At 42.1% G+C, this 16,846-nt stretch overlaps 1 protein-coding gene across 5 annotated transcripts in view; it reads left to right on the forward strand.

Annotated features, from left to right (window-relative positions):
* The window catches only part of MYO1B (myosin IB), a 911,317-nt gene that overhangs the window by 538,092 nt on the left and 356,379 nt on the right, over positions 1-16,846 (forward strand). For all 5 annotated transcript variants that reach the window (XM_078680402.1, XM_078680405.1, XM_078680404.1 and 2 more), the window contains exons 14-15: positions 5,509-5,613; positions 10,487-10,549. In XM_078680402.1, the coding sequence (XP_078536528.1) occupies positions 5,509-5,613; positions 10,487-10,549 (168 nt within the window). The remainder of the gene's footprint in view (positions 1-5,508; positions 5,614-10,486; positions 10,550-16,846) is intronic.

Consider the following 16,846-nt stretch of genomic DNA (forward strand, 5'->3'; position numbering starts at 1 on the left):
TTAAGTGTGGAATGTTCTGATCTGACACTAGAATACATCTCAAAACTGACAGTATCTGAAGTGCCTTTCTCTGATGCCATATCAACTTCAAAAGCGGACATGTGACTAGCAAATGCACTAAACTTCCTCAAAGAATAACTCCACATGGTGTCCAGACATGATGACCCCTCTGCTGCACTGACTTCAAAGGCAATTAGACGCTGCTCGGATTTGTTTCACTTGCTTATGTTTTGGGTGTTGCCTGAAAAAGTAGTTCTTCCGCAGGATTTATTCACTCCCGGAATGGGGGGGTGGTTGTGAAAATACACCCTTAAATTGTGCGTCCCATACCTGACCTTTCCCACACATCAAAACCACGTGCGTTATAACTCCTGCTTCCCTTGTTTGATTAAAGAGTACATTATGTATTTAATGGAGATATGTAATGTCATTTTATTGCGAGTGGAACAAAGCAGTCCTGTCTCATACATTTCTGAAACAAACCCCTCTTAAGCTGTGTATTGGTCTAGACACAAACTGTATATGCAACGCCTATGAAGTGATTATGCAAGGTGTGGAGTAGTCCATATGCATCCGTCAGCCTTTTGCCCCCTAGTGTGTTTGCAGCCTCTGTGCATTAAGATTTCTTGGTTCCTGAAGTGTTAATCTCTTAACTATATGCAGGGGAACTGAATTTCAAAGGAGTCTCGCATTGTTTGCATGCATGAAGTGGAAATATTATTTCCGGGGTCTGCATCGCTGTCAAGTCCAGGCCGGCCACACATACAGTGCCTTGCGGCGCGTTATCCGTACATGCCAACACACTCCATTCGGGCGGGAGACTCCGGATTTTTTAAAGCCCAAAATTGCTTTGTCTTCTACCTAAAACCCCCACATCTTCATTATGAATCAGTGGAGAAAATCATCAGTTCACCCGATTTTTTTTCTCCCTAAATCTCCCTCCTACCAGGTTAAAAATGTTGGCATGTGTGCTTTACTGGCTTTCAGCTCTTGCTCCCACAGACAGCAGGAACACACTTGCTACCTTGAAAGGCAACTCAGGGAGTCAAGTCAAGTCAAAAGATAAGTTTATTTAGATCATAATCTTTAAACCAATTCACAGTACTTACTGCATTAAAATATCATCTATCAACAACAATTCATACAAAATTCTCATTAAAATCTCATTCCTTTAAAAGAGAAGTGTAAATGGACTTCCCCCAGCCATATGGCATTTAAAGCTGGGTGCACGTATTATCAATTACTCCAAATGGTTTTTATCCTAAAAAAACATAAAACCGATTATCTCTAGACACATTCCTATTTAAAACTTTAAAATCTATTTCTGACTTATTATAAAACTCTGTACAACCTTTATGAATTTCCCAAGTGCAATTACAATATCAATGCTTGGGAGTTCTGTAATTAGCTGAAGTGCTTCTTTCCTGTTTCTTATATCATATTTTATAAATATTGGACGCAGCCAAAGTTTACGCTGTTCTAAAATATTTATACAGTCCAACAAAAAGTGCACGGTATCCCCTTTTGTACCCAACCTGTATTTACAGTGCCCATTAGGGTCCAACATTTTGGCTTTAAATTCTTTATTTGATATCCATGGATTAATCCCAATGCGTAACCTTAGGATCTCTTGTCTAAACCACCGGTTAGGCAATAGATCCAAATAATGGAACCAGGTTTCCTTTCCCCATGCATTCATCATAAAATCCACCAATATTTTCTTACCAAGATATTCCCTATCCATGCTTCTAGAAGCAGCTTGGCCATTAGTTCTTAGCTCATATTTGGAGCACTCTATTGTTAGCGAATCACAACATATATCTACTTTTATATTTTCGCAGGCCTGTACCATTCTCTTCCTACATGTTTTTGCCCATTTTAGGTCACTTTGTTGTATTTCATTTCGACACCAGGGTGCAACTTTTTGGTCATTTTCAAGGCGTTTCCAAAATCTAATTACTGCACATTGTGCCTGTACCCCCCAAGAAGTTGTCCCTAGCTCAGTTCTTATGGCTTGCACCATTGCCGATTGGGGTAGGGATAAGAGCTTTTTCAAGCATTTTCCTTCCTCTAGGTCCCAGACTCCCTTACCGCTCAAATAAAGGATTTCTGTTCCTTAGAGGACTTGTGGTGGGATCATCGCATTAAAAGCTTTCAGTAATGGTCGATGAGACTTATCCCCATAATCCCGGTTAAACATTTTTAACCCAGCAATTGAAGTTTGTGACTTCGCTTTTTGGGCTTCCAGGTGTGTTTGCCAGTTTAATTTTTTATCGAACCACACACCTAGGTATCGGTATTTATTTACAGATTCTAGTTTAAGATCCCCTAAAAACCAATTAAACTTCATCGCTTTTTTCCCAAAGCATAGGATTTTCGTCTTGTCTAGATTTACCTTTAAAAATAACTTTTTACAATATTCATTAAAAGAATTTAATTTCCTTTGAAGGCCAATTTCTGTTTGATCCACTATTACTAGATCATCTTCGTATAGCAGACACGGCACCTTTTTGCCATCCATTCTTGGACTGGCAATACCCTTCACTTCAAGGCATTTCGGTAAATCAGATAGGAAGATGGAGAATAACTGGGGGGGCCAGTACGCAACCTTGATTCAGACCATTTCCGATTGGAATTTTCAGCGTCAGTGACCCCTCAGTATCCCTGATCACTTGAGCCCAGTTTTCCCGGTGCAATTCTTTTAATACCGTCAACAGGTCTCTTGGGATATTTTTCTTTATTAATATTTCCCAGAGACAGTCCCTGTCCACAGAGTCGAATGCGGCTCAGAAGTCCACGAAGCAGCAACAGTGTTTTCCGTTCTGCTCCGTCGACTTCCTTGCCATTGCCCATAAGGAGAAGCAATGATCTGTCGTTGAATGTCCTGCTCTGAACCCTCCCTGTTCGAACGGTATTATTGCGTTCTCCTCGACCCACTCATTTAGTCAGTTTAAAACTAGTTTTGAGAAGACCTTTTCCCCTATGTCCAGGAGATTTATCAATCTGTAGTTTTGTGGTTCCCCTGGGCTACCCTTTTTGTGAATAGGTCTGATTATTGCCCCTTTCCAGTTTATTGGCATTTTTCCCTCTGTTAGGATTAATTGGAAAAGGTGGGAGAAAAACTTTGCCCACCATTTTCTTTGGGACTTAAGGATTATGGCTGGGAGGTTATCCGGCCCTGCCGCTCTAGTTAGGTTCAGCTTCTTAATTATTTCTACGACATGGTCTTCTGTGAAGTCTACTTTACATACAGGGAGTCCCTGAGACCCACCACTACAGGCAGCAATCCTGCGACACATACCCAATCAGGAACAAAATCCACGGTGGACAGATGGCACCGGAAAGCCTTGTCCCCCCCCCCCACCTCCTTCCCCACAGAAGAGAGGGACCCCGAGTTTTGTGAAGTGGCAGCATCAGGCATAGCCGGGGTGGGGAGAGGTGTGAGGTAGAGGGAAACGAGAGCTAATAATTGGGTCTTATCTTGTAGGATTTCTGTTATCCTGCCCATGGTTTACTAGAGAAAGAATGGACTAAATGTACTTCAATGTTAACAAAGCTGTCTCCTCTTTGGTCTCCTTTACGCTATTATAATTTGCACAAACCCCTCCACTCTAATGTGCGCTTGTTGTGGAACATTCTAAGTCCTTGCAAGCAGGCTACCCTCTTGCAGCTTGTGCTTTGCCAATAATGTCAGGAAACTATAAGTTGTTTCTAATGCAGCTATTGTCCGAAAAAAGAAAATTTTGCAGTTTTGGGGTTTTTTGTAAAACTAATAACGTTTCCTTATGATTTTTCTTCTGGTTTGTTGTTTCATCAGAAAGCTGTAAGTATGGTGCTTTTGCAGTGGCAATTGTGTTGCATGCTGTTTTCCTGTAATCTCCACTGGAGTACTTACTACTTGCATTCTAATGTAGCGTCTCTGTCTTCTGGTTTCAAAAATATGATGTGCAGCAGGTATTTTGATTTACCAGTCTCGAAAGTAAGCTGCACAAACAAACTTTTTTCATCTTGAAATTGGCCTGAGAGGTTGTAATTTGTTTGCTTTTACTTTCTATTTTGAGCTATACTGCTTTTTATATCGTTTACGCCTTCTCATTGCATAAGAAAGTTGTTGTCTGTTTTGTGGTGTAGAGTTCCTGCCTTGAGGGCACAAATTACATTGCAGGTTTGCTAGATTTGGTGATGCCATATAATCTTGATTTGTACTTTCTGTTTTGGTGATAGTTGACATTCTAACAAAATACTTTTTGATAAACTAACTGGTGAAGCCAGTTAAAGGCAGTGGGACCCAATTTCCTCTGATTCTTACTGATCATCACATCCCACCCTGGGTGTGCTCCCTTTAAGCATTATTCGTGCTTGAATCCAATAATTCTGTACCAACAAATCGGCACAGTTGGTGATTGATGGTTCCACCCGGGACTTGGCACACAACATGCATGGTATATAAGGTATATTGTATACATTCATCAAGTGCAGGCTAACCATTTGCAATGGTACATATGTTCTCCTGCTTCTACTCAGTTCTCGAATATTCTAGATTATTTTGATCGCAAAGTCTGACCTACTCCAAGTATGATAGGTCAGAGGATTTTTCTAAACCTGTCAAAACAGTCTGATACAAAACTGATCAACCCGTTTATCTGTCCGTTAAATGCACAGGTTGATATTAGACACATTGTACCATAACATCCTTTTGACTCTACCCATGTTGAATGCTCCAAATCCGTATGTTTTAGACTTGCAGTATGTAAATCCGTGTACCTAGGTTGTGGATTGATGGACAGCCAAAGGCTCAGGCCTTCTGTGTTGCAGGGTACACTGAAATTTTAACTAGTGAGAGTTCGGGTCAAGTTTGCGCTATATAAAACACTGTAAAACAAATAAATAAAAATAAAAACTCAGTTCAGAAGATCGATCTCACTGCTAAACATTGGTCATAGGTTTTTTGTGAAATCCCAATTCCACTAGGTCGTTTTGAACTAATCCGAAGTTTGAGCCCTAAAGTTGAAATAGATGAATTCTATCATTCAGCACTGGTCATGGAAAGTATTGTTGGTTGGTGCTAAATATTCCTTCAGGGGTGCACGGATTGGGTATTTTCTGTGAATAATGAATGAATGCATGCATATAGAATGGTGTGATAGTAACATTTACTTGCAGGTCCTGAAACTTGTGATTTATCTGCTGTTGGTTAAATAAGCTTTGACTTTTTCAAATTGAAAGCAATATGTGGTGGTATTTCGACACAGAATTAGAGCACTCTGCATCTGCCGTGGTGGCATGTTGTATCCAAACTGCTCTTCCGGTTATGTTTCTTGGGTGGATTATGTTGCTGCATGATTTCTGTATGGATGAGCATTTACTACCCCACACGCATCTTTCTTTGAGCCGAAGTAGGTGCATTTCAGTTTGCATCACAAAGCTTGTGTAGTCTTGCTAGGCCTTATTGAGTGCATGCTCTGTCACGGAGCGTCCATGTATTAACGTTTGTTTCTCTGCATGTAGGACAACAGTTTTGAGCAGTTCATCATTAACTACTGCAACGAGAAGCTGCAACAGATCTTCATTGAGCTGACGCTGAAAGAGGAACAGGAAGAGTACATTCGCGAGGTAATCCTGCTCTTCATTCTTTTTGCTCCTTCGGTCACTTCCGGCCCTGGTTACTGCTGTTTCACATTACAGCCATGCACTGCTGGAAGAGCTCTTGACTCTCACGTCACTTTCTTTACTGATGTCAGTGCTTTAAATGGGGAAAAAAGTGCAGGTACTCATCAGATCGACCTGGGGGCCTGGCAAGGAGGTGGGGATAGAGGCGGGACTAAGGGTGGGTCTAATGAAAAACATTTGAAGGGCACAATAATTTTTTCGGTTGCAAATGATTACAAATTGCTTCACTTCGCAATTTATTGTTGACAGACTTGAAAGGTAACTAACTATCAGGATTCCCTTTTTGTCAGAGGGTGCAGAGACTTGTTTTACTGAACATTAATTAAAGGAAAAAAGACTACATCCTAAAATGCAACTCTGACCCACATCGGGTGGAAGGAAGCCATCAGTTGTAATGCTAGTGATCCTGGGAGTTGTCTCTGGTCTCTTGAACTGTGTCCAGGCTTGGGTACAAAGTAACTCACCCTGATTGGAATACATTTGTGGACACTTATGACATTTGCTTACTACAAGAGACCTTCCTGGATTCGATCCATAGACCTGGTTATCTTAATTCTTTTCATTTCTGCAATCCCTAGTCAGAGGGGCAGGGCAGGGCCCCTGGGGATTAGTTATTTGGGTCAGAGGTGCCAAATACACCAGCACAATATGAACTCTCCCGGTATCCTGGGTGTTCAGTTGAACAATGGAGGTAATTCTGTAATAACCATCCTCAGTGTTTATGCAAGAGGGGTTAGGTGATTTTAATTTAACATTTGAGCCCCCTGTAATGGCCATGTTTACTAAACCATGGCATCTGCATGGGCTGTCCCCCTTTTAGAAAATCCTCCAGTTAATAGATGAACACAAGCTGCTCTTCAAATGTAGGGAGTAACAGTAGCGTATGGGCTCAGGGCCCTGAATGGTAGGACCAAATCTGACCCAAAAGGAGCTCCCACTTATAATAAGCCATATCATATGAGCCAAATTAATTGTATATCTTAGTTGGTCTAAGGCTGTCATTGATATGATTGTTCTAAATAGTTCAGCAAGTGCCCATAACCCTCTGTCTATGACTTCTAAGGCATTCTGTGAAAGTATTTCCCTTGACCCTAGCTTTCCTTCCTATACAAGGGACATTGCTATGACAGCTGACAAACGCCACCTAAAATGGAACCAGGTGGCTCCCGTCCTAATATAGTATCTACCGTTGCTAAAGATCTTCAAACAATCCTTGCCTACGTTGAGGGTGGTCATTGTTTCACTGCAGACAAACCAAAGTCTACCCACAAGGCCTTCTTTGAGTGTATAGTAGGCCATTTTACCATTGCAGATTTATCCTATAGAAAGGCCCTGACAAGAAGCAATCCTGGTTTAATAAAGAATGTCAAGCTTAATCGCTCCTTAATTACAGCTATTAAATCTAAAGACTTGGTTGGTATCCCTGCTCTTGGAAAGGCCTACAAGATCGCCATTACTAGTGCCAAAAGGGATTTGAATGAGTAAAGATAGAGGGCCCTTTTAGATGCAAGCTAAGCCAGAGACCTGTCAAAATTTTGGCTTTTGGTTGCACGTGGAGGCTTGTCTGCCACACTAGTCATCAAATAATCTTGCTCCATCTGATTGGGCAGATTATTTTTAAAATGTATATTCTGTTCACCCTACCGTCTTGATCCAGGCTGTTATTGTTGTCCTCCCTCCCCTGTCATGTGCCGCGCCAATTTTTGACATTACTGACATGTTCAGTCTCTAAATACCATTTTGCGTGGCCCAGCTGCGGGCCCTGACGGTGTGCTAGCCGACATAATCTTATTTGACATGGAGGCTTGGCACGTTACATTTTAGCCACTGCCATTTTAGCAGGGGCTTCCATTCCCGAATCCTGGAAGGGTGCAATAATTGTACCCATCTATAAAAAAAAAAGGTGATTGATCACAGCCAAGTAGCTACAGACCAATAAGCTTAATAGACTGTTTTCAAGGAGTCTTTTGCTGTTGTGTGCTGGCAAATGTCCTTATTTGGATTACTGAGAAAGGTGTCCTTAGCCCTTTTCAAGCTGGTTTTCACAGGACGCTATCGACCATCGACCAGGCATTTTGCTTTCTGCTGATTTATTGGAGGACTGTTGTAATCGGCAGAGGCAATCTTTGTTACCTTTGGCGATCTAAAGTCGACCTTTGATTTGGTCCTCCAGTCTGGCCTTTGGAAAACCCTTCCTGACCTGGCAATGCTTCCACACATGTTATTGTTACTAATTCGCCTACATGGGGACAATTGTGTGTGTTAAATGGGAGAACCAGGGTCAGTTTTCTGACAGGGTGCCAGTCAGCAAAGGTGTCCTCCAGGGTTACATCCTGACACCCGCCCTGTTCTCGCTATTCATTAACGATACTGTCCAGTTTTTGTCCCAGGCTGATAAAGATGCTCCTGCACTGGCACATAATCTAAAACTCTAGAACTCTTCTAAAACTGAAGTGATGTAATTTAATCAACAAAAGTTGTATAAGTGGAGTATAGTCCTGTGGGGAGCTACCCTCGAGAAGGTTGACTCCTTTACTTATCTCGGAGTGACGTTCTTTGGGGGTATGACCTGGCACTCTCAAGTTAATAAGGCTGCTATAAAACTTAAGCATATCTCAGAGGCATTGCTTAATAGCCGTCTCTGGTGGCTCAGTGGACTAATGCTTCTACTGCAGGTGCCTGTGTTTGACTTCATGGTCACAGGTTCGATTCCTTGCGGGTCCACTCAGCCTTTCATCCACCTGAGGTCGATAAAATGAGTACCATTGATTTGGGTAACAATAGACATCTGTTATTCAGCGCCAAGATACTTCTGGGTGAACGTGAGCTTTACAAATATACGTTATGTTATGATGTTAAGGAGTATTCAGCTCCATACACTAAACCTACTTCACCCATCCTTAAAATTTGACCCCAAAGCATTGGCCCGCAAAGGGCAGTCTCAACTAAAATTAAAAACTTATTGATGAGTTCTGAAGCTGTTGTCCGTGAGTAGATATTCAAGATGACTTGGTAAGGATCGATGTCTCATGACTTGTAGTTGACTGATTGCTTCTGGGTTCCAGAGGTGCCAATCTGTACGGTCTGGAATTGATTGAATAGGTAGGAGGAGAAGAATTGCACAACGTTGCAAATGAGTCCCATTACGTCAGGGGTGGATGGTCAGCATTTCAGAAGACGACCTATGGGCCCAAATGTGTCAGGAGGAAAGATGTAACGTTTTCTATAGTGTGAGGAGTTCTCTGCATGTTACTTGAAGGGATTAGTAGTAGTGTGATGTTGATGCTTTTCTTCCATTGTCTTTACTGTTTGCAAACTGTATATTTGTTGTGGCTGAAGTTAAGGAGGAACCAAGGATTCGATGTTTTGCACTATGTATTTGTTGGTGTGTCAATGTAAACCACTCGAGCTGAGCAGAGCATACGCGTAGGTCACACGCTCTCCGCAGCGATCGTTAAACGTGGGAGGATGCTTCTGCGCAACTCCGCATTGACTCATTGGAGCCTTCTCACCGACCACCATGGTCGGCAACCCTGTTGTATGCATTACGGTCCACTCAGCCTTTCATCCATCGGAGGTCAATAAAATGAGTACCATTGAGTTGGCGAACAATGAACATCTGTCATTCAGTGCCAAGAGACCTATGGGTGAACGTGCCCTTTACAAATACACATGTTATATCTTTCTTGCACATGGGATAATAGGGCACTTAGATATGTGTATGTATCTGTCCCTCAATGAGTAGTTTAGTACACTTTGCACACGGTCCTGACAAATTGCCTTGAACTCCCTAGACTTTATCGGCAAGAAACATGCTGCCCACCATTTACACCCAGTGCTAACGTGGACCATTATATCCACCCAACCCCATACTTGTTTTTAATATAACCTAGGGCTCAACACATTAAAAACCCCATTAACGTACCCCTGGAGTTATTTTTAACACTTTACTGCACTCTACTCACACTACACCCTCACCATTTACACCTACACTTCTCAGACGGCAGCTTAAAAGACCCCTGGCTAAGAGCCCCCCTGCGGGGCCCGTTGGGCATTGCAGCGCCGGCCCAACGAGGAGCTGCCCAATGATGGAGCATGGCACCCCTTGGGGTGTGTGAGGGCTCTTGCTCCTGAAGGGTCAGATCCCCCAGACTTGATCACTCCGGGCCCTTCTGACCTACTCGTCACAGGAACTGCACACTTTTGTTTTTCAGTCTTTTTCAGTGTGTCAATGTATACGTGGTTTTACATGACTGAGTTTAGGTTGTGGAGAGTGATCTTGTTGTCAGAGGTTTGGAGGGGAGTGGCATGGTGAGTGCAAGAGAAATCCGAACTGTAGGTTGACAATACAGAAGTGCGAAGGGTTTTTGATAATGCCCACAATTTAGCCGTCAGAAAGGGAACCTATAATTGTAATAATTTTTTTTAATGAAAGTTGAGAACAAGGAAATCTAGGTTCTGTGTTTTTATAAACATTGATATTGTACACACAGTAGTCCTGCTCAAGGGTCTTTGTATACATTTCTGGCTGAGGTCCAGAAAAGTGCATGGGAACTTGACACAGGGCTAGTAATGGAAAGTTAGTCTGGAAGCAGTTCAGGAGCTCACATTTTAGTCCTATGCTGTCAGTAGCAGAATACTGCGTTTCTCAGTTTGTTTTAAGACTTAAAAACACATTTGTAAAATTCTTCCGTAAGTACCCTTAATGGGAATGCACTTTAAAATGATCCCACTAGAGATGCAATTAATCTAGTGCTCAAGGCTACATATGGCGTGGTAGTTTCTGAAACTAATAGAACATTTTTGTATTTTTTAGGGTATACAATGGACTCACATTGAATACTTCAATAATGCCATTATTTGTGATCTAATTGAAAATGTAAGTTACCTTTTTTTTAATACATTCTTCCATTGTGTACATTTTCTGTATATTTCTTTGTTGCTGGTAAACATTTATTGTAATGTGTGCTTTTTAATTGAAAGGTCTATTGATTGATTACAAAAATAAGCAGCTAATAAATGATTTGACAGGAATAGGCAGAAATGCCTTTTGTTAACAAAAGATACCACATATTAAGTGAACACAGTTGTATTAAAAAATTGAGGTGCCAATTACGAGTTTGGCGGTCTTCCTGTGGGCCCGGTCCCAGGAAGGACGACAAGCAAGTGGCAACTGAGGGGGAACAACATGTGCCCGCATCCACACTGGCCAATCTCCAGATTTGCCCTGGGACTCTATCTGGGGCAACTCCTAATCAGTACGGCAGTGGTGACATTGATACCGCCGCCATTGAGTGGTGGCGGCGTTCTGGTAGCAGTCTCACTGCCCTGTCTTGTGACCTCCAGTATCGTAATCAGGTCCTAAGTTTTCATCCTCTGACCTCCTGTGACACTAGCTACACAAACCAATTCATCACCTAAGATTCATTGGAATACATGTCACTAACTTTTCAGGTTTTGGGAGGTGACCATCCCAGCGTGGTATCTACATATCATACATATCATAGATAGAAATGGATCTTGATGGAGCATTTGATTTTACCCGTAGAGTAGCATGAATAGTGTACCACTTGACCAAGCAAAGAGTTTTTTTTTTCTGGTGGATGATAATAACACAGTCCTCCTTGCTGTTTTGTTTTTCACAAGTTTTTAAACAACATGTTTGCTGTAGCTGGCCATAATGCTGATTTTAGTCTGTTAGGTGGTGAGGCTTCCAGGGCTCTGGCACACTGAGAATATGTGATGGTAACCCCCTGATTTTTCACTACGCTATGCATTTTCGAATCCAGCCTTTCAAAAGAAACCCATGACCTATGCTACATTCGCTTAACTGCATTTATATATGAGAAATGGCAAGTTGCCTAAATCTATCCTTAATGCCGCTATTTGAAATTTGGGTGTATTTGTGGAAATTTGCACTGCCGTCTGATTAGATCTCGGTCTCTTTCTTGTCTTCCAAGCACATCCCCCGTTCTGACCTCAGCCTATCTTATTTGTGTACTCATTTTGTTTCCCACTTGATTCTGCCTCCGTTAAAAACTACAACAGGAACATAATCATCCTGTCTATTCCTACCTGCTCACATCATCATCTGACCGTTAACCAGAAGCTATCATTTAAACTAAATATTTTTAGCGGACAGAGAGGGAAAATATTACACTTGCATTCTATATTGGTAGACTTGGAGAAATGACACCTGAAGTCCGAAATTAGTTTTCCTCTATGCCTCTGTATGAATGCAGTTCTGTTCTGGGTGCCTGTTATGTGGAAAAGTGGAATGGGTTGGCATATTAATAATTTGCAAAAGACATTAGTTTTCTAAAAAGCAAGATTACAAGCCAACCTGTATTTTTGATCTGTAGACCTACAAAAGAGTCATGGATGGAATGCTTGAATTAATATTAGGCACTGGTAATTAGTGGGGCCGCACCCTAGTCCATCATGTTTTTGCCCACTGTCCCCATCAGACAGGAGCCAATAGTAGCACCCCATGTAGCACCCCAGTCTGACCTGCCAGACCAGTTCCTCTCTGAGGCGTAACACAGGTAACCCCAAACTGTTTTTTGTCTATAACCCCTTCCGTGCTGCTGTCGGGCGTTGGCCGACAGGAGCACTACCTCCCCAGTGCTGCCGTCGGCCAACGGTCGACGCAGCCCCGCCCACCCTTTAGGGAAAAACCGCCACTGTAAAGGCGTTAAGGTCCTCTTCAGTGGGGTGCAGCTTGGTTCAAGTGGCTTAGTGAACACAGAACAAACCAATGTTTAGACATGCCACTCCCATATAGGTCATCGAACTGAGTACAAAAAAAGCGGTGGGTGAATGTGCTTCAATGAATCTCTGCCTAGCCCCAAGCTGTTGTTGTCTATAAGGTACTCTTCAGTGGGGTGCAGCTTGGTTAAAGTAGCTCAGTGAGCACATAACCAACCAATATGCAGGCATACCAATAGCATATCTGTAAAATAAATAAATAAAATATAGGTCATCGTACTGAGTTCAAAAAAAGTGGTGGGTGAATGTGCTTCAATTAATGTCAGCCACATATATTTACTCAGTGTCACATCCCTGCCCATCGTTGTTTTTCCACCAAGTCACCTCCGACAGCAACCAGACGTATGCTAATCAGCCGTGGCCCTGCTCCAATAGCAACAGTCCATTCTAAACAGCCATGCCAGGTCCCCTCTGAACCCGAACACAAACATCTCCAACCTGTGAGTTGTCCTATGGGTTCATATATGTACATTTGGCAGCCATAACGATCTGCCAGCAATGCCGAGAACACAAGTCTATTCTTAGGTTTCTTGTAATATAGGCATTCGTGGAAGGAATGAAGAGATATCCCAACATGTACTGTTGAAGCGCAATCATTGTAACTAGTCTCATGGGATCAACGGTGGAACCCATGCATACATTGAACTATCTTCTAAATATTTTTAGTGGCTATACTTCATTGGAGAACGTCCTAAAATGACAGGCACTTTTCATAAATAATTGTTAACGTGGAGACGGATACTGCTTTTTATGGCTAAGTTCTTGGAATAAATTCCCCAGATTCGAGAAATTATGCACAATTATTCACGGTTTTATTTTAACCAAGTGGTCAGAACGGTGCAGAAACGGAACAGCAAACACATGTTTCACCGATATGGCTGTCCAACCGAGGTTTTTTTCCAAGGCATATATCATAAGTTTTATTCGTCTAGAATAGATGGTGGTATAATGCCCAGAAAGAATGTGTGTTTACAAAAGATTAAGCACTGAATTGGCTCAAGTAAAAAAGTTAAATGCAGCAGTTGTGAAGCGACTGCTTCTTGGCTGCTGGGACCTTTGTACATGGCGTGAAGGCACAGCTTCACTTTGCATGGTGGTTACCTCCGCCCTACTGCTAGGCACGCTAATCTCACTATTTTTGCTTCACGTGCCTTGAAAGTCCTTTAGGCAGCAGCACTCTCCTCACCTCAACATCAGTCTGTACGGTATGGACACCACAACCAGCAAGTCCAATGCGACTAAGGGGTTTGAGTACTAACTAACTGAATGATGTGTATCAAGAAAGCATCACTATAACATTGACTTAGCTTGCCTGGCAGTCAGTCATGTCCAGTTATTTCACCAAAGGCTCACAACCCCAGTGCAGACATGTTTTTAAAATATATCTAAGAAAGGTTCTCCTTTCTCTGCTCAGATCCTGGGTAGTGTATGCCTCTGGACCCTTGACTAGACCAACCAACCAACCAACCAACCAAGTGGATGAAGTCCACTAGTTTTAATCCTAAGGTCAATAAAACTATTTCTGGGCTCAGCTCGAGGTGAATCTGATCAGATCCTGACTGAGAATTGTAAATAGCTTTAATGTGCTAACACCAGGAAATAGCGGCATGCATAAATTCTATTTGCATGCTTTGACGTGTTAAAGCCAGACCGATTGGCTTTAACACTGCTAGTTGTCCCACGAATGACAGTGGTTTTCATTGGCCTAGGTTAAAAGATATTTTTTCATTTGGACATTTACACTAGAAACGACCGTTTTAAGATATTTGGTGGTATTTGGCAACGTTCTCTGGCCATTATGATGGTACTAGTATGGTCCTGTTTATAATGGTTTCAATATAGCTCCAGCTTTGTCTGGCTCTGTAGTTCACATGCAGTGCATGCACAGCCCTCCCTACTCTACATGCATCAAAATTGACAGGTGTGGACACTGCACACCCATATAAATACTCCCCCGCTACCCCTCCCCCCACTAGAGGCGGAGCTGACTGAAAAACTGTGACATACATGCCTGGTTGCTGTCTGTTTTATTTTCCTTCATATTTACAATATTGTACTAGTGTGGCATAATCTTACAGTGCAGGCTGCGTCTTTTCAAATGTATGTTGAATCATATCTTTGGATAAAATATAAAATAACATTTTAAAATGCTTGGCATCCTTGTTTTATTGTGAGTAGTATTTTTCTTTAACTAACATTTCGGTAGACAGCAGTTTTGAAAGCTTTCCTAATTACACATGGTCAACACTGTGCTTGCTCCCAGAGCCAACTAAACTGTTCCTCTTCAGTCCTGAGAGAATAGATGTTGTGCCTGATTAACACTAAGGAACTAGATCACATGAATATTGAATGTTTTGCACTGATGGATGCAACAAAAAACTGCAAACTAGTCCTTGGAAACTTAATGGATGCATGCCCTTGAATGAGAAGATCCAATTATGGCGTGTTGTCCGGAGATTGCTAAGGTGCATTTCAAACCATTTCATAGCCGTTCATTAAGTTTCATTAAAACTCCAAAGGAAAATGACAAAGTACATGGCAGTTGTGACTGCACAACTTAGATTATCGGGTGCACAGGGACTCCTTTCTTTGGCAATTGATTAACGCAGGATCAAAGCCTGCCCGAATGCATTACAACTGGTATTTTCCTTGGTGCAGTGAGCTGTTTGCTGTGCAGGTGTTTTTTTGGTGGCAATACTGGAAAAGTCCATAGTTGGGTAATTGTCTCAATAGGATGTTGTAAGAGTGAGACTTTGTTTCTTAAGACTCCTGTAGGTCGTTCCTTTGGCATGATTGAACATGACCACACCTGAAATATCTCAGGGAAGATAGTGCCTGATCCCCTGAGAAACCCCATTAGGTTTCATTACTTCTATGGATCAAGAGTTTGTTCCAATTCATGTGAACATATCTGATTACCGTGCAGCTCATTGCTAGCTTCTGGGGCCAGGTATTAATGAGGTGCCCATCATGCTGTTCTGTACATAAGTGGTGGCCATAGACTTGCAAACTTTAAATTGATTTATTGGACCTTAGTTGTCCTGTCTGGAAAGCATGCCAAAAACTATAAGCTGCCCCCATTGAAATTGTTGCTCTGTAGGAAAGGTGCTATCAGTTGCTAACTTCATTTATTAAAGCCATACTCTTGAGTTTCTAGCTCATCGTGTGGTGTTTTGACGAGAAAGAAGTTTCCCAACAAACAAGCTGAATCACACGACACCGAATCCACACAAAGGCATTCTCAAGTAGTGTTATGTAATAGGTTGGAAAGCTGCCTGGTGCCCAGGGATCGAAACCTTTGCCAGCGTTAATCCAAACTGGAGCTCCATCCACATTCTATGTCTCTGGAAGGAAGCCACGTCTTACAGTAGCAGATAGTCTGCATCCTCTTCTAATCCATGCCCAGAGGTGCCAGAGGCAGTAAATGGCAGACATGCCTACATGGTCATAGCCCTGGCTAGATGAGTCTCATCGTTAGAACTACACCAACGCTTGGTATGTAAAACAGTAATTTTTTAACAGAAATCTTGTTAGTACTGATCAACCCTAATAAACCTTGCTTTGGTTTTAAAATTAGTTCTCTGTACACATTTAGTTTATTAGTATTCTGCTTTTTAACAATATATATACCCAGCCCATATTTCAGAGCACGGTATACTGTGCTGTAGATTATAGTATTATGTGTTAAAATGAGCTAAAACAAGCTGAAGTACAATGTTCAGCAATTAAACACACTAAATGATCCTACCAGCACTTCTGCTATTCTTATAAATTATATGATGACTGCATTTCAACTGAACTGTTACTCTAGGTAACAACTGTAGCAACACCTGTCAGCAGGGTTGCTAAATCAGTAATTGGAAGTATCATTACTTCTTAGCAGAGCTGCTCTACTGGAGGTGGACATTACCAATACCTCTCACATCTGCTATATTAGCACTGGAAAAACTACTGTGTTGCTGCTGGACTGCTGCACTAGATACAGGCAGTATCAGCAATTTTAAGCAGAGCGGATCTATTGGTAATGGGCACTAGCAGCTCTTCTCCGCAGAGAGGCTTCTCTTGCTCCATTTTGCCAGCACGTCTGGGCAGGCTGTTGGACAGGTGGTGGACAGTGGTAGCACTTTTCAGCTGGCTTGCAACTTATGTAATGGATGGTAGGCCTGATAATCCTATGACGAACAGCACCATCATTAGACAATAGTCATTTTATAGACTCTGGAAGGATGAGAGACTGATTGAACACCCTGAGTTTGAACCTGGAATCATGAGGACACACACCGATCTTTCTAATTAATGTGTTATTCCGATGAGCGACCAGACCTAGCAGCTACTCCTATGACAAATGTCCTAGGAACTGAGAAAAGAAAGCCTTGTAAACTATGAGCAGGACATACCTCTGGTGCCT

Source organism: Lissotriton helveticus, chromosome 3_1 (genome assembly GCF_964261635.1).
Source record: "Lissotriton helveticus chromosome 3_1, aLisHel1.1, whole genome shotgun sequence".
NCBI lineage: Eukaryota > Metazoa > Chordata > Amphibia > Caudata > Salamandridae > Lissotriton > Lissotriton helveticus.